Source organism: Triticum aestivum, chromosome 2B (genome assembly GCF_018294505.1).
Source record: "Triticum aestivum cultivar Chinese Spring chromosome 2B, IWGSC CS RefSeq v2.1, whole genome shotgun sequence".
In the NCBI taxonomy this organism is placed as follows: Eukaryota; Viridiplantae; Streptophyta; class Magnoliopsida; order Poales; family Poaceae; genus Triticum; species Triticum aestivum.
The window spans coordinates 291,883,003-291,905,817 of NC_057798.1; the positions used below are offsets into that span (position 1 = coordinate 291,883,003).

Consider the following 22,815-nt stretch of genomic DNA (forward strand, 5'->3'; position numbering starts at 1 on the left):
CTTCCTTATTCTGTCTTCTTTCCTTCTTTGTTTTTCTCTCTTTCCTTCCTTATTATGAAAAGACTTATTTCCTTCTTTATTGGTTCCTGAGATGGCTCCTTGATACCGAGAGAACTCGAAGATGTATATAAATTACAAAGGATTATACTTAAATGTCATTAACAAAGGATTGTATTTAAATGAAATCAGTGAAAGATTATGCCCCGCGAAGAAAATATGAACACGGCTAAATTGCAACGTAGTTTTTTATATTCATTTCGTAGAAGGATGTTACATTGCAACATGTTCTTCATAGTGAATTCGATGTTGTGCGACATTATGCTTGCGTAAAATTTTGCCTGTTGCAACGCACGGACATATGTGTTAGTAAATTGTAAAAGCGTATTACGACGGCATGAAAGCGTATTGTGACGGTGAACCCGACAAACTCAACCCGTGCTTTATTATTATTAATTATAATAATAATAATATTATTAAATTATTATTATTATTATTATTATTATTAGGGAAAGATTTCAGCTTCTTGCAACGTCTTTCAGCTCCGCGACGACGCGACACCCCACGATCCCCCCGCCAACCGCGGCTGTCTCCCTGCCGCGCGGGCCCCGCCAACCGTCATCCACGGTAGGCCACCTCGTGTCAGTCACGCAACGAACGTTTCGTTCCCCGACGACGGCTGCGTTCTGAAGCGACGTGGTACCCGTCTCTCTCTCTCTCCTCACAGCGGTCACTTGCTGAGCAGCTTCTAGCTACCTTCCACGCTACTCAAGCTGCTGCGCGTTCCGCCGGCGATGCCCAGCTCCCGCCGAACCACCGCCCGCGGCGGCGGGGCCGCGCCTCCGCCTGCACGCGGAGACGCAGAGGACGACGCGCGGGTGCCGCCCTTCACGGGGAACAACACCGACCACAACCCCCGGGAGCTGCGTTCCTGGGCCCGCCGCACCGGCTTCCACCCCTCCGCCTTCTTCTCCGGCGAGTCCGCGGTCTCCAACTCCTCCACCGCCACCGCGCGTCCCCCGCCGCCTCCGCCTCCCCCGGCATCCTCCCGCCGCCCGCCCCGCCCTCCCGCGGCTGCGGAGGACGACCCCGATCCCGCGCCGCCGCTCGACCTCGACCGTCGCGGCCACCAAGTCCGACCTCGCCGCCGCATCGACCTCCGCGGCGAGCTCGAGATCCCGCCCGCCGCCGGCCCCGTCGAGGTGCCAGCGCAGGCAGAACCGGCGAGGAGGAGGGACGGCGTCGAGCGCCTGCTCGGCGAGAGGGCGGCGCTCAATGTGGGCAGGAGCGCCAACGGCGTGCGCGCCGACGTGGATGCGGATACGAGTGCGAGGAAGAAGGCGGAGGAGGCGGAGGCGAAGCGAAAGGCTGAGGAGGCAGAGGCGAGGAAGAAAAAGGAGGATGAGGAGAGGGACGCGGAGCTGGCCGCGTACTACCAGCAGCAGTGGGCCAACGAGGAGGACGGTGTTGCCAACGGTGTCCACGGCGAGGAGACGGCGCCTCTTAATCGGCCATCAGGGCTCCGCTGCGGCGTCTCCGAGAACCCCGGGTGGGGTGAGTTCCCTGCTCTTCTGCTTCAAGCTATTCCCTGCGTTGCACTAATTTAATGACGAATAGAGAGATGAATTTTAGTCTTTCTGATTGTGATAGTAATGTCCGAGGGGTCATGTATCATCATGTCTAATTGTTACCTAGGAGTTATTGTTAGTGCCTGCCACATAATGTATATAAAGTTACATCAAAGTCCTTCATCGAGATGATCCTTATCCTCTGGGTATGCAATCTGCTATGCCTAATTAGACAATGTATGTATGTTTGATTAACTGGAAGTCTGGAACCCCTTGTTTCTAGACACTCCACTTGATTCAAGTGTTTATTCGCTCACTGTATTTTGGAGCTTGATTGTAGCACAATGTTTATTACACAAGCTGCTTTGAGGGGTTGTGTGATCAGACAAGCACAGATTTGCAGCTACAGCTGTCCAAGTCAGCTTTATTGGACAAGTAATAATTGCTAATATATATGTTTCTGTAATCATTTTATATTCCGATATAAATATATACCAAAATGGCTGAAAATAGGGAAAGAAAACTTGCTTAGTTATTTTTGTTGTGTCATCTGTTTTTCTTGCGACTTTAACGTGATTTGCTCTATTATTTCTATTAATCTGGATACTTGTAATGCATGATTTTTACATATGAACCAAACACAAATTTAATCCATTCTCCTTTTGCTTTTGGTATCTATAGTGACATTTAGCCAGTTATCACTTTCATCAAGCTTTAAGCGGCGCACCGGAAGTGTGGGAAGCACCGCATGTTTGCGAAATGTTTACGAAATGTTAAAGTTTTGCCCAGTCTGCATCTAATAATTTTGTTACCTAATAATACTCTTGTTGGCACAGTTATCTCAACATAATGCAAGGATATCAACGGCTTATTGCTTCGGCTTTATTAATTTATCCCCTAGATATCCAAGTCAAGTAAATAAATTCCTTGGGCATCAATTTAGGTCTCGAGCATCTTCTGTGGGTTCATACTTACTTCAACTTTGAAGTGGCATTCTAATATTTAAAATCCACTTTTCCGCTAGCAGACGGCCTGATTTTACATTATTACAATTTCTAAGGATGAAACAGTCTGCATACTGCAGGGCACACATTATTTAACTTCATTTTTTATCAGATCACACAATTGAAAACCCTGTGCTGTAATGCAATTCAAATTTGGCCTGCTATTCCTTACTTTTGGGATGAGTTTTGATGTCAATCTGATGGAAACTGCAGGGACATTTATTAACTTAATTTTCTTTTTCCATTACAGCACTCCTCGTATTTTATGGCATACAACACTACTTGTCAATAGCCGGTTCGCTTGTTTTTATTCCTTTGATATTGGTACCAACCATGGGTGGATCGGATGTATGACCTCCCCTTCCTTTCTTTTATCCTTATTTGCGTTTAGCTGTAAAACTGCCTTGAAATAATATGTTCATTTCACGTGACAGGTGGACACAGCAACAGTCATTTCCACCATGTTATTAGTGTCTGGTCTTACAACAATACTTCATACTTTTCTTGGTTCTCGGCTTCCATTGATTCAAGGAAGTTCTTTTGTATATTTGGCTCCTGCATTGGTGATCGTGAACTCTGAGGAGTTCAGAAACCTTAGTGAAGATGTATGCTCAAATTCTAGACCCTCTTTACTTTATCTGCGCATTCTTCCTCAAGCATTTTCAGATAATGCAATGGACACATTACTCCAAATCTCATAGAATGAAAACTCACCTGTTCATGTTTATGATGGCAAAACATTACGTCTGTATAATACAACATTGAACCTATACATACAACCTGTGGTGGTGAAGTGATAAGGAAGTAGGCATAATTTTTCTGCCGAGCTGTTCGGCTGAGGTTGCAAAGTGAGAAGCATGTATGCTTTTGATATCCAGTTCTAAAAGTTCAAATAAAAATCACCTAAATTTGGTAAGCTGCCGTAAATGTTTGTGAGGGAGGCACATAAAAGAGTTATTTCACAAAGCATGGTGTAGAAAATTTACTGATGAATATACATTAATTGGGCACTTAATTTTGAATAATGAAAATTTGAGTACCATAAGCATGCATACTGTGGACTTAGTGGCTAGTTGCAAAGCAGGGTACCATGGTTATTTGGTATTTCCTGATATGGAAGCATATCAAATAGCTGTCACCCCTTAAATAGAACCACAATAAGGTCTAGTAGTGAGCGCCTTCTGCATATATCCACATCACCAGAAATCTAATGTGACAACCAACATTATAGCTCTGTTCTCATTTAAGGGTGTGGTCTGTGTTCTATTGGTGAGGACCAAGTCTTAATGTGAAACTACATGATGCAAGCACAGTCCACTCCAGATATCTTATTTCCACAACTTGTCTCCAAGGTAACAGAAACCACACCCTTAAAAGAGATATCTGGAGTGTACTGTACTTGCATTATGTAGGTTCACATTTAGTGGCATATGAGATTCCACACCAAGCATTTATGTGCTGGATTGGATTTTCACCTAAGTGAGGATCTAGCATTTTATTACTACAAGCAAAAGTTTCACCCTTTGATCTTTGGACCAAGGGCCTTTTATCATGCATCATCTCTCTCAATTTGGTATTCATCCTTTATGACATGCAGAAATTCAAGCACATAATGAGGGAGTTACAGGGGGCTATACTTGTTGGTTCAGTTTTCCAAATAATTTTGGGGTACAGTGGTCTCATGTCACTGCTGTTGAGGTATGTAAAAAAGGTCATCATGAAATTACCAGCCTAGAACATATGTCTAATTGTGGTATTACAGATTGATAAACCCAGTCGTCGTGGCACCAACTATTGCTGCAGTGGGTTTGGCGTTTTTCAGTTATGGTTTCCCTCATGCTGGTAGTTGTGTAGAAATAAGCATGCCCCTCATTGTATTGCTTCTTCTGTGCACCCTGGTATGCCTGCGAGATTCTCTTCTTTTTATCAAGTAACCATGCACATTATCTCATTTATTTTATTTGCTTCTGTCATTTCATATTTCTAGTGTCACCGTTGCCACCGCAGCTGGTTTGTTCTTTAACTTGTATTGCTCCCAATATCATACTGATCACTGCCCTTCTACATTGCAGTACATGAGAAAAATATCCCTGTTTGGAAACCATATCTTCCTCATCTATGCAGTACTTCTCTAATCCTATCCCTGCATGTTCATTGTTGTGCCGATAGTTTACATCCATGAACTAATGTTTTGCTGCCTTCTAACTGCACTGGAATCTGTTGTTGCCAGGTACCACTCAGTGTTGGCATTATATGGGTGTATGCATTCTTCCTAACTGCTGGTGGTGCATACAACTTCAAGGGCTGCAGTTCAAGTATACCCAGTTCGAATATATTATTGGATTCATGCAGAAGACATGCAGAGATTATGAGGCGTTGTCGAACTGATGTTTCTAATGCTTGGAGAAGTGCTGCCTGGGTGAGGGTTCCGTATCCATTGCAGTGGGGCCCTCCTACATTTCATTTCAAAACAGCTATCATTATGGTGATAATTTCAGTGGTTGCATCAGTTGATTCAGTAAGTAGTTTTTGTCAGTGGACTAATAAAAGTAGTTATCCTTCATCTCGAATAAGTAATGATCGAAGTAACACCCGCTGGTACTTCTGCAGCTTTCCTCATATCATGCTGCTTCGTTGCTAGTCAATTTAAGCCCTCCAACACGTGGAGTTGTTAGCAGAGGGATTGGCCTTGAGGGGATTTGTACTTTTATCGCCGGACTATGGGGTACAGGAACTGGGTCGACAACATTAACAGAGAACATCCATACCCTTGACACAACCAAAATGGCCAGCAGAAGAGCTTTGCAGCTTGGGGGAGCCTTGCTGGTCATTTTTTCTCTCTTTGGTATGGTCTAATATTTTTCTCACGACCATTTTGTCGTTGACTAGTTGTAGACTGCTTACATCTGAATTCCTTGGCTGCAGGAAAAATCGGAGCTCTCCTTGCTTCTATCCCTGTTGCTTTGGCCGCCTCTGTTCTTTGCTTCACCTGGGCTCTTATTGTCGCACTTGGCTTATCCACATTGAGATATACCGAAGCTGTAAGCTCAAGGAACATGATAATCGTTGGTTTTACCCTGTTCATCTCCCTGTCCATCCCCGCATACTTTCAGCAATATGAACCCAGCTCCAATCTCATTCTACCGGGCTATCTTGTTCCGTACGCTGCAGCTTCGAGCGGACCAGTTCGCACTGCCAGTGATGGGGTGAGATTTTCTCTCTGAACAAGCTGGATAGTGGTTAAACCATCTTCGCTGTAGTTAACCATGAGCTGACCTAATTCTCGGGGTTGTTCTGCAGCTAAATTATGCAGTGAATGCTCTTCTATCCATCAATGTTGTGGTGGCTCTAGTTGTTGCAATAATCCTTGACAACACGGTGCCGGGAAGCAAGCAAGAACGAGGGGTATACATCTGGTCAGATCCTAAGTCCCTGGAGTTGGATCCTGCATCTCTGGAACCTTATCGGTTACCAAAGAAGATATCATGCTGGTTCAGATGGGCCAAGTGCGTTGGCTTTTAACATAGCATGGCTCCACTCCCCTGCACTGGTAGTGCCTGCTGGGAGGTAGGGATGCAAAGATGCTATTCAGGTAGGGCCTTCTAGCTACTGCTCGTTCTGGGCTTCCGTCTGGAGCTCACTGCATGTAAATTTAAACGGTAATGATAATTGGCAACCGTTGTTCAGGAGGAAATTCCCAGTGAACGCTCTCGTAACCACAAGACCCAGATTGCACGGATGGCAGTTTCTCAAGAAATTTGCCTCAAAACAAATGAACTGCCATGCACAACAATAAAAAAGTCGTCTTGATCATTCGCAAAACGTTCCTTGGGGATTCAGGCCCAAATTTAAATTAGTTATGGATTGAAGGGAGTAGGAAACTGTAAAGCACGACTAAAATTTAGCAGGTCGATATTTTCCTGGAAGTTGCAGAGTCGATATGAATGCTTGTTCACAGGGAACAGAAAACACATCTCTGCAGTTTACAGTAAGCTTGTATAGCTAGGGTACAACAATGCTTCGATGATAGTTCTCATCACGTTTGAGAATGCTTGATGAGTCTGGCTTACTACATGAGCACCCTTTCCGATTGCACACTGTGCGGAAGGGGTAGTTCAGGTTATTGCACTCCGGACAGGTCCAGCTCCATTCTGGTGCATCTTTGTCTTTGCGAGGCGACGAGCTCGAATTAGGTCCCTGCAGGAGGACGATGAGTTAATGTACATGAGATGAGAAAAGGACAGTCTGGAGAGGAATTAGACCATAGGCCACCAATACATGTACTTGCATAATGTTTGTCTAGCGATACAATGATCAGAGCACAAACATAAAAGCACAATACCTACGAGTGATGCAAACCATATCGCTGGATTTTGTGGGATGGTTAGAAAAATAGCGTCACTTATGACCAGTCTCAAGACACAGGAAATGATGTAAAAAGGAGTATTATGCTTACAGGAGTCGGCCTTGGTTCTTCACATTTCTTCATGTTGCAAGTGTTTCTGAAGGCAAAATTTACATTACCACACTTGGGGCATTCCCAGTCACCCTCAGACAGTCCATCTGGGCCTATAAACGGTAACTTCCATAAGAAACAAACCGTGAAACAAACCAAATAATCTCGTTTGTTGCATCACTTTATGTAAACATCATGAACAAATCAGTCAAATTCAGAAATTTCATTGAAAATAACCACAAAACACTAATAAAGGTCGGAGGCAGGAAACCAGAACAGATTTGTTGCAAAAGAAAACAATCAGTAGAATATAGAGAAATGGATGGGATAACTTACCTCCACGTCGCTTTCGTGAAGCAGTGCTGTCATTATTTTCCACTAATGCTCCATCAGGCCATGGGCTAGAAACCTCCATGCACACATGGTCAGATACTCCCCAAGATCAGAACCAGTATACAAAGCATAACACGTTGTATGGTTGATAGGGAAAACAAACCGGCATTGGAGATCCTCTAAATCCATAGCCGTATCGACCCAACTCAGGTCCGTGGGCATAACCCATCCCTACAACTATCAACAAGAGGAATCATAGGCCATTCTAATTAAATCCTGAAATGACTGCAACTAACATTCATGAAAGAGATACAGACCCCCCATTGGACCAGGTCGAGGATATGGTCACCCGAAATGGAATGAACGCCATCTTTCTTGGGATGATATTCGCAATCTACATAGTAAGGGTAACCACCCCTGGGTGGTTTTGAGTGATTTTAATGAAATTTTATATCCGTCGGAAAAAGAGGGTGGTATGGCTAGACCACTTGGTATGATGAGAGAATTCCGCGAATGCCTAATGGATTGTGGGCTGGATGACCTAGGCTATACGGGTGACCTGTTCACTTGGAGGAGAGGCGAAATACGTGAACGCCTTGATCGAGCGGTCTGTAATATAGCATGGGCAAACAAATTTTCACGAGCGGCAGTGATCAACGAAGAACATGTTCATTCTGACCATCGCCCAATCATACTAGATACGAATTAGTTGGATGAAAAAAATCTTTAAACAACCAGAGGGGCGTGTTAAACAGTTTGAAGCCAGGTGATTGAAGGAAGAGACGGTCATTGAAATTGTTAAGGCATCTTGGGAGAAAGCAAAACTTGCAAGTATTGGACCTTCACTTGTTGATAGTACGAGAGCAGTACATGCCGATCTGCATACCTGGGACCAAGAAACTCTAAAGGGACCAAAGGTGAGAATTAGAAAATTAAAAAAAGAATTGGAGAGATTAAGGCGTGGCCCATTGAATATGGAGTCTCGATGTCGTCAGAAGGAAATTATTGTGCTAATTGAAAATATCTTGGATCAAGAGAAAATTTTCTGGCTACAAAAAGGACGGGCGAACTGGTTGATGCACGGGGGTCGTAATACGTCTTTCTTTCATAACGCTGCCACGGCCAGGAAAAAAAGGAATAATATAAAGAAACTATTAGACGAGTCTGGAAAATGGATAACAGAAAAGGATTTGAAGAATCACATCACTGATTATTTTACAAAGCTTTTTACTTCGGAAGTCCAGCGTCCGAATCATGAAGTTTTATCACTTGTCAGTAGGAGAGTGTCAAACGAAATGAATAATGCTTTACTTGCTCCTTATACCGCGGAAGATGTTCGCAAAGCTTTATTCGATATTGGGGACTTGAAAGCTCCAGGGCCAGATGGACTCCATGCTATCTTCTATAAAAGGTTCTGGCCCATGCTGGGGGAAGACCTAATTGAGGAGGTGCTGAAAGCAATCAACACATGTACTATCCCGAATGGTTGGAATGATACGACAATCGTGATGATTCCTAAGATTAATACACCAGAAAAGGTAACCCAATTTAGGCCGATCAACTTATGTAATGTGGTATACAAAATAATTGCTCTTCTCGACTGAAAACTTTTCTACCAGAAATTATTAGTCCAACACAGAGTGCATTTGTACTGGGTAGATTAATAACGGATAATATTTTAGTGGCCTACGAATGTTTTCACACAATTAAGAATAAAAGAGGGGGTAGAGAGGGTCTGTGTGCTATAAAACTTGACATGCACAAAGCTTACGATAGAGTCGAGTGGTTTTTTTGAAGGAAATTATGTTGAAATTGGGCTTTCATCGAGAGTGGGTTAATTTGGTTATGCAATGCGTCACAACTGTAGAATACAAAGTAAGGATCAATGTAGAGGAAAGTGAGAGTTTTAAGCCTACTAGAGGGTTGAGGCAAGGGGGCCCGCTATCACCATACCTCTTTCTGCTTTGCACAGAAGGATTGAATGCCTTGCTCTTGCATGCTGAGGAGAACGGGAACATATCAGGAGTTAAAGTCTGTAGAGACGCCCCGCCAGTCACAAATCTTCTCTTTGCGGATGATTCACTGATCTTGATGAAAGCCAACCAGCATAATGCGGCGGCCCTGAAATCAACACTAGAATTATATTGTGCGGCGTCGGGACAGCTGGTAAGCGTGGAAAAGTCCAGTATCTTCTTTAGTTCTAATACAAAGGTAGGGATCAAAGAACAATTGTGTACACCGCTGGATATAATGACGGAGGCCCTGAATGACAAATACTTGGGCTTGCCAGCAAATGTGGGTATTGATAAAACTTGCTTTAAATTTCTGATTGAATGTATTGTTAAGAAAATTAGTTGTTGAAAGGAAAAATTACTATCTGCAGGGGGAAGGAGATCCTGCTCATGACTGTGATCCAAGCCATACCTACCTATGCAATGTCGGTCTTTAAAATTCCTAAAAAAATTTGTAAAGGAATCATTGACGCGATAGCGCATTTCTGGTGGGGAGACGAGGAGAACCAGAGGAGGATGCACTGGATGGCTTGGTGGAAAATGTGTGTACCAAAAATCCAAGGAGGAATGGATTTCCGTGATATCCACTGTTTCAACCTAGCTCTGCTTGCCAAACAGGCATGGCGTCTCCTCGACAATCCTGAATCCTTGTGTGCCACTATTCTAAGGGCCAAGTACTACCCTGATGGCGACTTGCTGAATTCTAAGCCAAAACATGGTGCTTTCTTCACCTGGCAAAGCATTATGGCAGGCATAACTACTCTAAAATGTGGCTATATTTGGCGAGTGGGGAATGGTCATAATATTAATATTTGGGAAGATGTCTGGATCTCAAATTGTGCCACTAGGAAGATTGTGACTCCTAAAGGGGGACAATTGTTATCAAAAGTGATGGATTTGATTGCCCTGCTTCCAATAATTGGGATGAGGACCTGATTAGACAAACTATGTGGCCCATTGACGCACAACGGATTCTTTCAATCCCATTTTCGCAACATAATATGACAGATTTCATTGCCTGGAGTTATACGAAAAATGGTATATTCTCGGTACGATCTGCTTACTCTGTGGAGTGGAATTATCAGTTTGGGAGTCAACTAAGACACTCTAGCGGAATGGGGCGAACCACACCTAACCCTATATGGTGTAAGATATGGAAGTTGTCCTGTCCGGCAAAAGTCAAAAATTTTATATGGCGTACGTTACATGGCACCCTCCCATGCCAGGTAACACTCGTTAATAGACACATGAAGGTTTCGCCCCTTTGCCCTCCTTGCTCTCAGGGTGTAGAGGACACGAAACACATGCTTTTCCTATGTACTAAAGCAAAGGAGGTCTGGAAGAGACTAGGGATGGATGACATTATTGATAGAGCTTGTGAGGTTGATCATGCTGGAGAGGCGATATTGGAATACCTTTTACTTCTTCTTGATCAAGATTTGCGTATTCGAGAAATGATAGCTATTTCAGCTTGGTATCTATGGTGGGAGAGACGGAAATTAGTGCACAAGGAATTAACTCAGAATGCAACTCAGATATCAATGGGGATCATAGCCCTTACATGCAATTTTGCAAATGCATCATCTTCAAAGGCGTCCATAAAAAAGGAGGGTTGGCATTGCCCTCCTAGGGGTTTCGTGAAACTCAATGTTGACGCCTCTTTTGACTATAACATGTTGAGGGGTAGGATGGGGGCAGTCTTGCGAGACGACAAAGGTAGGTTTATTGCAGGAGGAAATGGAAAGATCGACCATTGCGTGGATGTTATGATGGCAGAAGCTTTAGCTCTCAAATTTGGACTAACATTAGCACAAAGGGCGGGGTGCAATTGCCTAATCATCAACTCAGATGATCTGGAGGTGATTGAGACCATGCAGGACGTGGGACAGTCAACGGGTGTGGCGGCGGCAATTTTTGATGATTGTTTTCACTATGCATGTGATTTTGTCATGACTAGATTCAAACATTGTAATAGAGAGGCAAATAAAGTAGCACATGAACTTGCTAAATTAGCTAGATTTTCTTCAACTTCGGATTGGTTTGAGGAGCCTCTGAATGAAATTGTAATGTTCCTCACAAATGATGTACTGCTTATATCTAATGAATAAAGTTTCATTTTAACTCAAAGAAAAGGTTGGCCATAAGAAGAAATGAGACCATATGAGCCATGAGGTCCAATTGGTGGACCATAACCATACCGCATTCCAACATGCGGATATGGAGCACCATAGCTAGCTGATCCAAGAGGAATGTGAGGCGAGGGGGGAGGGGGGGCACCAGTGCTACCGTAAAATAGAGGTGATCGATCATATCCACCACCAGCAGGCGATGGCATCATTCTCTGTAAGACAAACAAAGGTGCTAAAAAAGTGTTTCTTCAATGGTACAGACATGTCAGCACAAATTTGTTCCCCTTCATGTTGCCTTTATATCAAAGACTAAGAAACCATCACAATAAAGCCAGAAATATACATCACTTCGTTAATGGTCGACGGTGCCCAAATGATAGGCCTACTAAGTAATATGAAATATCTGCCTTGTTAGTATTGATCTCTCCATCAATGGGCCCAAAGGCCCATTGGACCCTTGACTCGCTCCCTGATCAGGGGAGCCCAACCCAACTGGGTTGTGGGCCCCTGTTGCGCCGGCTATAAGATGGAGGTGGGGCCACTAGGGCATGAACGCCAAAACAGAACCGTCGCCCACCTCCCTGACCTGACCGATCGAGGAAAGCCGGAGAGCGATGGGAAGCTCCACAACGCCATCAGCCACTTCACCACTTCACCACCACCTCGCCATCTCACTGCAATCACCGCCGCCACAACACCACCATGGTTGCTGGTTCGAGCTCGTCGAGCCAAGGAGAATGTAGGACCATCGGGATCCCTAACCCTATCTGATCCAGAGGTTCTTTCAATGGTATCAGACAGGTTTGGTTATAGGATCTTCGGTACGAAGAAAAACAGAGATAGAAAGATCCCCCCTCCTCAAGAACCTAACTCCTAACAGAGAAAAGAGGGAAAAGAAATCCCAAACGTAGCGCCGCCGCACGGCCGCGCCATTCCTCTCGATCCCGAATCGCATCGGCATGCCAAGGATTCGGGAAGAAGAACTCCACCCCGACCGGGGTAAAGGGCACCGAGGCCAAACCGTTCGATGGCGACGCGCTCACCACAAGGCGAACGCGCAACCGTGAAGGGGATGGCAACGGCGCCACCACCAAGTGCTCCACCGTCGCTGTCCTCAAGCGAGGCAGAGAAGGAGCGGGCGCAGCTGCGCCTTGTTCTCTCTGAAAAAGGGGGCGATGGATGGAGAAATAGAGGAGGGGAACAAGAGCAGGCTCGCGCGGCGCGGTGGCCTCGCCGGCGACCAGCAAGACGCGGCAGCCAAGCGGCCGGAGAGAGCCGCGTGCGAGACGAATAGTGGGAGGAAAGGGAATGAGAAAGGGGGCCAACGCGGCTCGCGCGGGGCAGTGACCCGACGCGGTCGCCGGCGGTCGGCCTGGCCTTTACCCGCTGCCGGCGTGGCCATTAGCAGAGAAAGCTGCAGAGGCGAGCGGCGCGTGCGGGGAGGGGAATGTGCTAGGGTTCGATCGGGGGCGACAGGTCGCTTGGTTTTGATCCAGCGAGATGCGCGCTGGACCGTCGGATCGTCACGGACGGCCGTGATCCAAACCCTAGCCCGCAGCTGGGCCACTGGGCCGAAAGTGGAGAGCGGCGCCCTGGGTGGAGGCCAGCGGCCGCGCGCGCTGGGCCGGCGCTAAGCTGCGCTGCTGTTTTTCCTTTCTCGTTTTAATAGTTTTTTGTCCAATTTTTTTTAGGGCAAAATTTCATATAGTTTTTCTATTCAATTTTAATCCAACGAAAATTTGTTTAGAAAATAGAAAAGTAAACAGAAAAAGTTTCTGAAAATGAAAATAGAAAATTTTCAGAAAAAGAAATGTTCATGAATTTTACAAAGAAAATAATAAAGTTCATGAATTTTGATTTTGTCAAAGAAAAGTTTCTGAAAAGTAAAAAAGTTCATGAATTTTACATTAATGTTTCCGCTGCAAAGTAAAAGTTTTATCCTCATAATAGATTGGAACCAACGGGAAAATTTAATTGGCAGAACTTTTCTTAGCAATGCTTTTCCTTGTGGGTGAAATCAGATTCATATAGTTTACGCTATGACAAAAGAAAGATATTTGTTTTAAAGTTAAAAAATCGTATTGTTATTTTCTGACCAACGTTGATGATAATAGTACTATAATTCTATGAGTCTTATGTTCAAAGCTTAAATCTCTAATAATTTTTGTATCAAAGTGATCAATTTTCAGAGAACAGATAAAGATCAAGAAATGCTCTTGAGCTAGAGAAATGTATATTTCTTGTTCCTGCTGCAATAAAGTTGATGATGATGATTATTTCTTAGCTAAGTTGTTTAATAGAAATACTATCATCACATTGTTTATGAGTTATATGCATTAATTCCATTTCCGCCCAACGGTGATATGGAATTAATGTAGAAGGATGATGTTTTATTCTAATTCTGCCACAATGGTGATTTAGAATATAAAAGGAAAGTTTTAAAAGGTTTAATGTGCATATTTTTTAACCAGACCAACGTAGGGTTATTTTTTATGCTCACTATTGTTGATTATTCGCTAAGTTTTCTCAGACTAAAAGTTTTTCATGCTTTCATTCATGAAAGTGAATGATTGGATACTTGTGACCCGAAAGATGACCAAGAAAGGTCATAACGTGAGGGAGTATGTTCTCTCTAAAGAATGGTTTCAAAAGAAAAGAGATAGATCATTGAGAGTCTTGGTTGACGAATGTCTTTCATGTACTCTCTATGGAGAAGATTTTTGAGTCAACATGATTTGATATGAAACAAGCAACATGCGTGTTTAATTTGACCAACATTGGATCAAGCATGTGTGTCAAAGAGCATTCAGATTTATTCCTAAATTTCGTGCTTGAATATAGAGTCAAAAGAGCCAATTCTGGCATTTATGTCCCTTACAGGGAATTACCCGCATGGCGGGAAAAGATAATTATGATAAAACCCGCATGACGGGAAAAGTCTAGGAAACTACCTGCGTAATGGGATAAAGTTGACATAATATTTTGTCAAAAATCCCGTATGGCGGGAGAAATTTTGACAAAGGACTTATCCTATATGATAGGAGAAAGATATGATGACTCGTGTGCTTTTAATGTGTCCTACTCTGGGAGAAAAGTATGGAGTAGCTATTATGCTTTTCTAGTATCGACCGTACACCTTATGTGTAACGGTTATTAAGCACTCAATAAATTCAAAGAGAATAAAAGTTACAGACGAACCTAAAGATAAGAATGATATGCAAGTGTGACTTGCAAAACTACTAATGATAAAGAACTCTGTTGAGTTTCTAAAATGGAATGAGGAAAATTTACTCCATACCAGTTAACAGATAACTTCATTCAGCATGAAGTAGATAATCAAAATTTCCTCAATTCACAAGAATTCTAAATGGTTTTCAAAATTGTGGCAGAAAAGTTCTTGCCACATTTCGAGGGGGAGAAAGTATTGTGAATGATGAAACTCCCCTACATAATGTGCACATGATTCATCTAAATTGATCTATAAATGATGAATGTGATCGTCGGGGGAGTACGATGGTCACAATAATGATACACAATAACGATACCCCTAAAGTAAAGAGATAGCTATATTCCTTGAATCTTATAGTTTCCGATTGGAAGATAGCATAGTCAACCAGTATTCATACTGAACGAGATTCAAAAGTAAAAGATGGTGCTTATGAAGAAAGTTTTGACAGAGCAAACCCAAAATAAGAAATCTGGGGGAGCTATTTTGTTGGCTACCTAGATAAAGTAAAAGACGATAGAGTATACCATAAGGCTTGTATAGACTATATCTGGGGGAGCATGTTGTATGACCTATACAACATCTGTTGTTAGCTCTATAAAAGTATGAACGAGTAAATATAGATCTTGTGATATAGGACCCTGTAAAATCTATTGCCTCTTGGCAATGAAAGACTAGAATTAATTGCCGCTCGGCAATAACTGAGCAACAACATCCCCATATGAAAGAAGTACCAGTACCTGAATGAGAAAATCAGATATGTCTGATGACTATAAAGTCCCATGTTAGAGAAATTAAAATTAGAGGTTGATACCACCTCATTTAAAGCTCAATCGAGCTTTGAGAAGTGTCTTCTTATCTAAACGATAAGAGACTATGTGAGATGAAATGAAATTGGTGAATCCCGACGATGTTTGGGACTCATGAGTAATTTCCAATGGAGCCAAATAAGTAGGTTGTAAAGAGTTTACAAGGACAATGTGACTCCAAAAGAAATATGTAAAGGTGTAAAACACGACTTAAATCGAAAGGTTTTTTTCCACGTTTTACACTGAATAGATTACAATGAGTGTTGGTAGCACATCATGATCTGAGTTACATCAGATGAAAGATATTATTATCTGAGTTACATTAGATGAAAAGTAAAGAACACAGGGGATACTGCCCGAAGAAGTCTTTTATGGACTAAAGCAATCAAATATTGTTTTGGGTTAAAGAAAATGAGAGGACAATTGTGTTTGTATAAAGTTATAGAATGGGAATTTCATTTTCTAATCATGTACATGCGGATAACATTCTACTTGTTAGTAGTGATGTTAATCTACTGCAGGAGGAAAAGAAGTTCTTGTCCTCAAAGTTCAAAAGAATGTTCTTGGTAGAATGTCTCTCGTTATAAGGATCGAGATTCACCGAGAAAAGAATAAAAGGGGTATTAGGAGTGTCGCATGGACATGCTAAGGAAAGTTTCTAAAGTATGCATGCGAGAAAACCTATGCCTGTTCTCATAGTAAAGGGTAATGATTTTGGGAACTTTAGTGTTCCAAAAGTCAAATCAAAATAGACCAAATGAATATGGTACCATATGCTTCAGCTATTGGAAGCTTAATGAATGCAAAAGTATAACATTACCCTGACACAATTCATCACTGGAATGGAGTCAAAAATATCGGCCTCATGCTAAAAGGAGCAAGTGCTCTGAGAAGGTTGTGAATACAGAGATAGAACTTGTGAAATATACAGCGAAATCCACAATTGTCGCTGACTTTCACACTTGGAGTTTTTGTGTGGAAAAACTTTAAAGAATGAATCAATTATCATTAATATGATGTAAATTTAATGTACAGCATGATATGAGGCTGAGGGACAGGCAAAAAGGTTAAAGAAACGTGTACCCGGAGTTGATAATGGTTGACAGCAGCAATAACCATTAAGTAATTCGCTCCTATGACAACGAGTCAAGCGTGGTGACAAACACATTGACACAAAGTTATGCGTTGTTAAGGAGAAAGTTCGGAATTATGTTGAAATGCTTGGAACATGAAAGCAACAGACAAGTGTTTGCAGATCTGCTTAATGAAGGCTTTGCGTTCAGAGAACACACAGTCGACATGGGTTTATGGTATAGTCTATGTTTTCCGGACAATAAAGGGCCCAAAAGTTAATGTATATATTTCAAAACAGAGAGGTGTGTTGTAGCTGTCAAGTCCATCGGCGATTGACCGCGACGACAGCGAAGCTCATACGCATTAATCTGTGATGAAATGAGTACTTTGAAAAGAGTTATTTCAAACTACAAAGTTATAAATTTGAAAGATGAGATCAAGGGGGAGAATGTTAGTATTGATCTCTCCACCAATGGGCCCAAAGGCCCATTGGACCCTTGACTCGCTCCCTGATCAGGGGAGCCCAACCCAACTGGGTTGTGGGCCCCTGTCACGCCGGCTATAAGAGGGAGGTGGGGGCCACTAGGGCACGAACGCCAAAACAGAACCGTCGCCCACCTCCCTGACCTGACTGATCGAGGAAAGCCGGAGAGCGATGGGAAGCTCCACAGTGCCACCAGCCACGTCACCACTTCGCCACCACCTCCCCATCTCACTGCAATCACCGCCGCCACAACACCACCATGGCTGCTGGTTCGAGCTCATCGAGCCAAGGAGAAGGTAGGACCACCGGGATCCCTAACCCTAACCGATCCAGAGAAATTTTTCTTCTGAATTTTACTGCTATAGAAGGTTGGGGGGGGAAACCCAAAACGACCAAGACCAGTATGTTGTTACATACAGACCTGAGCCTATATGCGCTCCACCAAAGATAAAAGGAAATAAGCTGAAGCTCTAATGTTGGCCTATTTTCCATCAGTAATGACATTACTTGGGGAATCTACAACTTACTGGGCTTGGACTCGGTGATGGACGAGGTGCACCACAGGCTCCACGGTTGCAAACATTTCTAAAACTGAAGTTGACATTACCACACTGAAGACAATTCCAGTCACCCTCCCTTACAGACACTGAAAATAGTAGAACTTTCTTTTAACCAACAAGACTCAAGTAAACCATGACAGCATGACAAGTTTCCTCTCTGAAAGAGAGAAAAAACTCTAGACGGTAAAATATACAAAGATAACTTAAAGACAGTATACAAACACAAGGACATTTAACTCTAGGAGTGTTCCTCCAACAATGCAAGTAAATCATGGTACCGGCGATGAAATAACAAGTATACCAGACTGCAAGCCTGCTGGCCAAGGAAAGTCTATTTTTTGTATGTGATGCCGCTTTACATTCTTTTTTTTTACGTAAGGATGCTTCTAATCTTCCAGAGACTAACTTAGACAGGTACAACCTTCACCCACACAAGGGACCAAAAGTCTAAAACTGCACAAAATCTGTGAACATAATTGGTGGTAACAAACAACAGCTATAAATGTGAACTGATCCACCCGAGAACTCGATGCAGTAGATGGGGCACAAACTAATATGATGAGCAATGAATTCATGGATGGTCTTAAGCTAATCATACAGTTGAGTACTACAGTGAAATAGCACGACATATAACCCCAAAAAAATCCTGTACCGTTACAGAAAACTACAGTGTTCCCTGCACAGTCCATGCGTGTGTGGGTCAAGGGTATCAATCATCAGTACTTGCTATGCTCTTGACTTGGTATACAAACTAAAAAAAAATCATGAACCAAACTAATTTTCGCATCCATTCTTCTTTTTTCCTAATCTTTCCCTAATCCCTTCCTAATTTTTTTAATAATAAAGTACGGATAGGGTCTCTGGGTTCACCGTCACAATACGCTTTCTTCTCGTGTCATAATACACTTTAATGATTTGTGTAGACAAAATCGTAATATAAATGAGGTGGTACTAATTTAGGGTCCACACGTCCTTGTGGAATTTTTCGTTTGTCCGTCGTGATAAGCATACCCGATTGGGCCTCTGGCCCATCAGCAGCCTGCGTTGTGGCCCAACAACGAAGCAAAAAATAGGTGCTGATGTCAGGTATCGAACTCACCACCTACCATTGGTATTCCTTAGGTAGATCCAACTGATTTAAGTCATGCTTATGTAAAGAGAACAAGTTTCATGTGTATTGTATAGTACCACCTCGCCTCTTTGCGTATAACTTCACCAATTTATATATGAGTACAAGTTGAAATCAATAAGCTTCTTGAGAGTAAGCCTCTTTGCGTATAACTTCACCAATTTATATATGAGTACAAGTTGAAATTAATAAGCTTCTTGAGAGTAATAAGGAGAGGGAATTAGCCGATTAAATTGGCTGAAGCACAACGGCCACTCCATTCATGGAGCGATTAGTGGAAAAAATTTAAGCGATTAAATCGGCTGATGCACACAGCCATGCCGCTCTTGTGGTCAATTAGAACAGAATTAATTGAGAGAGTCCAATAATTAATGAGAGAGATAGAGAGAGGAATTCACTTTTATGTTAATTCTAGGACCACTTCTCGAGCAAATATACAGACTCATTCACTTTTAATATAATTTGAAGGTCTTGTTGCAAATTATTGATAAATCACATATAATTTTGCACAACGGAAAGTTTCAGGGAAACTCGAGCTACACGGTACCTCTTATCCTTGCAGCGAAGCTCGAGCTACACGGTACCTCTTTCTATTTAGAGAAAAGGCCAGAGCCCGACTTTATAAATAAAGCCACATGGCAACGTCACAGGAAACCGAACAGGAGCGAAACCAGCTAACATGACAACGCACAGAGTGCACGGAGCGAAAAGTTGAGAGTAACCAAAGAAGGAAGGATACGGGCAACTGACATACACGGCGCGCAGGCCGGAAAGAAGAGAGACCTAAACTCCGCAAACAGCACCACCAGGATTAGACGACGGGATCCCGCCCGGAGATAAGAGATGCCGAAGCCCGAATTTTGACGATGAGCAGGTCCAGGGCATCCCGATCAACCTCCTTAGTCAATGATCTCCACTGCTGCAATAATATACATGATTTGAAAAGAACGTCAGCAGGCTTAGATGGGAAGATATGCTCAATAGTAAATTTGTTCCTAATGGTCCAAAGAGCCCAACATAAGGCTCCCAGGCCGACCCAAAACACCCTCTTGGTGACCCCAACCAAAGCTTTGGCTAGGGTTCGAATATGGGAAAAAGAGGAGGGGTTCCAAGAGACCTGAAGCCAAGATCTGACACAACACCAAACCAACTTGGCCAGCGCGCAATTGAAAAAGATGTGATCAGAGTTCTCCAAGGCCCCACAGAGATGACAAAACTCCGAACTAGGCCCATTGCACTTTTTGATCTGGTCAGCAGCCGGAAGGCGACCACGAAAGGCTTGCCAAAGGAAAATTTTAATCTTAGGAGGGACTTTGGACTTCCAAACGCAAGAGAGTCTGGACGAAGGAATACCACCGATAAGTCTAGAATAAAGCGACTTAACCGAAAATCTAGCTGAGGCCGAATGAGGCCAAACCACAGAATCGGCCGACTCCGAGAACACGGGGAAGAGGGCAGAGAGACTTTGCCAATCTTCCAACTCTTCAGGAGACAGGGCCCGACGAAAAGCCAAATCCCAGTTATTAGCTGCCACCTCCGTGATGGAGATATTCAGATTAGGACAATAAGGAAAACAGAACCGGAAAGCTCGCAGCTAGGGGGGCATCCCCAGACCACCAGTCCAACCAAAAGCGAACAACCATCCCATTACCAACATTAAATTTAACATGTTCCAGAAAGATCGGTCTGACTTTGACAAGGGATTTCCAAAATTGAGACCCACGCCTGGCGGTGGCAAACAGAGGGTTGGAGAGTGGGAAGTATTTAGCCTTAAGAATCGAAAACCACAGCGAATCGGCCCCACTAGTCAAAATTTTCCACCACCACTTGATAAGCAAACATATGTTCATTACCTGAGTATTAATAATGCCTAACCCCCCAAGGTTTTTAGGCTTACACATATGTTGCCACTTGACCAGCCTATATTTCCGTTTGTTATCCGTGGAATTCCAGTAGAAAGCTCCCCTATGTTTGTCGAAACCAGCATGCACGCCATCCGTAAGAAGATAAAAGCCCATAAGAAACATGGGGAGAGAGGATAAGCAGGAGTTAATTAGAGAAACTTTGCCAGCATTGGTATTGTATCTGCCCCTCCAAGGGAGCACCCTGTTCCCCACTTTAGCGACCGCCGGAGCGAAATCTTTAGCATGGAGCACGCCATGAGAAATAGGAAGGCCTAAATACTTGAAGGGAAAGGAACCCAAAGAACAGTTAAGAAGCCTGGCAACCCGCAACGCTTCCGCCCCATCCACACCCGTCACCAGGACCTCACTTTTAGCGAAATTAATCTTAAGACCCGAAACAGCTTCGAAACACAGCAGGATGAATTTCAGGTTAGCAATGCAGGCGTCATCCAACTCCACCAAGATAATAGTATCATCCACATATTGCAAGTGGGAAACACCCTCCGGAAGTAAATGGGAGACCACAGGAGCAATGTGCCCACAACGGGCCGCCCTGGAGAGCATGCACGAGAAGGCATCGGCCATAAAATTAAAAAGAACAGGGGAAGCAGGATCCCCTTGGCGCAGGCCCCTACCATTTGCGAAGAAATTGCTAACGAAACCATTACCGAAACGGCAGTATGGCCACCCGAGACCAGCTGCATGATACGATGAACATAAGCATCATCGAAGCCTTTAGCAAGAAGGACCTGCTTGAGGAAGGGCCAGCTAACGGAGTCATAAGCTTTCTCAAAATCTAACTTAAGGATAATCGCTTTAGCTCTCCGAGCGTGAAGATCGTGAACAATCTCATGAAGGGATAGGATACCATCGAGGATGAAACGCCCTTTGATGAAAGCAGATTGATAAGGACTAATAACTCTATGAGCAACCGATGACAAACGATTCGCAAAGCCTTTAGCCGGGAATTTGGCAAAGTTGTTAATCAAAGCAATAGGCCGAAATTGGGAAATAACATCAGCACCCTTAACCTTGGGGATCAGGGATATCACAACGTAGTTCAAGCGAGAGATATCGACAGTACCAAGACAAAAACCCTGGATAACATTACAAACCAGCTGTTTCAACTGGGGCCAAAATTTCCGAAAAAAGGAATGGAGAAGCCGTCTGGCCCAGAAGCAGCATTAGGATTGGCAGTGTTAACAACATCCCAAATTTCCTGATTAGAAAGAGGAATCATCAAGGAGGCATTCTCCTCGGGTGAGATTTTAAGACCTAAGTCCCAAAGGGAAGAGAGATAGAGAAGCCCAATTGAGGTTTAGCCCCCAACAACGAAGAGAAAAAGGCCACCACATGAGCCATAATAGCAGACTGCTCCGAAGATCGCACACCATTAATCAACAAGCTATTGATACTACAACGCCTACGCTTACCGTTCGCAATCGCAAAGAAATACGCTGTAGGGGAGTCACCTTTTAGAGTCTAGTTTAGAGTACCCCGCTGACGCCAATAAATCTCAGCCTGGTGGTGCAACTGCAATAAAGCGGCCTCAAGATTATAACAAACCACCCAACCATCGTCAGAAAGCCCAGTAGAATCGGCCGCGTGATCCAGCGACAAAATCTGGTCCTCGAGGAAAGATTTGGTACAACGATCCTCCGCCGCACGATTACGAGACCAACCTCTGAGGAATTTACGCAGGGTATAGGAGCACGAGTGCCAATCATCCAGAGGCCCAAAAGAGCAAGCATTGGAGGAAAGAGAAAGGGAAATCTTCGCTGCAACCATGTCAACAAAGCCATCCACAGACAGCCATGAGGCATCGAATTGAAATCTAGCCGGAGGCCTAAGGCTAATGGAACTGTCGTCAAGAATTAAGGGGGTATGATCAGAACCGATAATGCATTTGGCGTTAAGAGAAGCCCTAGGGAACAAGGAATCCCACCTGGGACAAAGGAAGACTCTATCAAGCACTGATCTAATAGGATTAGCCTGATGATTGGACCATGTATAGCGGGCTCCCCTCCCCGGGGAAGCTCACGAATAGCATTGGCACTAATGAAGTCGTTAAAGGCATTAGCTAGAGGCCAGGAGAAGTTATCATTACTCTTTTCATTAGGGCACCGCAGA

General features: G+C 43.5%; 2 protein-coding genes across 3 annotated transcripts in view; one reads left to right on the forward strand and one right to left on the reverse strand.

The window, feature by feature from the left end:
* The first annotated feature begins 710 nt into the window (after positions 1 to 710).
* LOC123044767 (nucleobase-ascorbate transporter 11) lies at positions 711 to 6,618 on the forward strand. Of its 2 annotated transcripts, XR_006420335.1 has the most exons (11): positions 711 to 1,551; positions 2,820 to 2,917; positions 3,004 to 3,174; positions 4,167 to 4,267; positions 4,332 to 4,467; positions 4,642 to 4,692; positions 4,800 to 5,087; positions 5,180 to 5,414; positions 5,495 to 5,775; positions 5,870 to 6,161; positions 6,257 to 6,618. XR_006420335.1 is itself a non-coding variant. In XM_044467658.1 (10 exons), the coding sequence occupies exons 1-10, from the start codon at positions 792 to 794 to the stop codon at positions 6,089 to 6,091; spliced, it is 2,343 nt and encodes a 780-aa protein (XP_044323593.1). In that variant the 5' UTR covers positions 711 to 791; the 3' UTR covers positions 6,092 to 6,263. The 2 variants fall into 2 exon arrangements, 1 of the variants encoding a protein (XP_044323593.1); XM_044467658.1 differs by having other exon boundaries at positions 5,870 to 6,263.
* LOC123039200 (ranBP2-type zinc finger protein At1g67325-like) overlaps positions 6,572 to 22,815 on the reverse strand; it is a 97,010-nt gene continuing 80,766 nt past the window's right edge. The window contains exons 3-9 of the mRNA XM_044462463.1: positions 17,620 to 17,738; positions 11,506 to 11,711; positions 7,676 to 7,692; positions 7,522 to 7,589; positions 7,362 to 7,434; positions 7,026 to 7,138; positions 6,572 to 6,766 (exon numbers count right to left, since the gene is read on the reverse strand). Coding sequence (XP_044318398.1) covers positions 6,572 to 6,766; positions 7,026 to 7,138; positions 7,362 to 7,434; positions 7,522 to 7,589; positions 7,676 to 7,692; positions 11,506 to 11,711; positions 17,620 to 17,738 — 791 coding nt within the window. The remainder of the gene's footprint in view (positions 6,767 to 7,025; positions 7,139 to 7,361; positions 7,435 to 7,521; positions 7,590 to 7,675; positions 7,693 to 11,505; positions 11,712 to 17,619; positions 17,739 to 22,815) is intronic.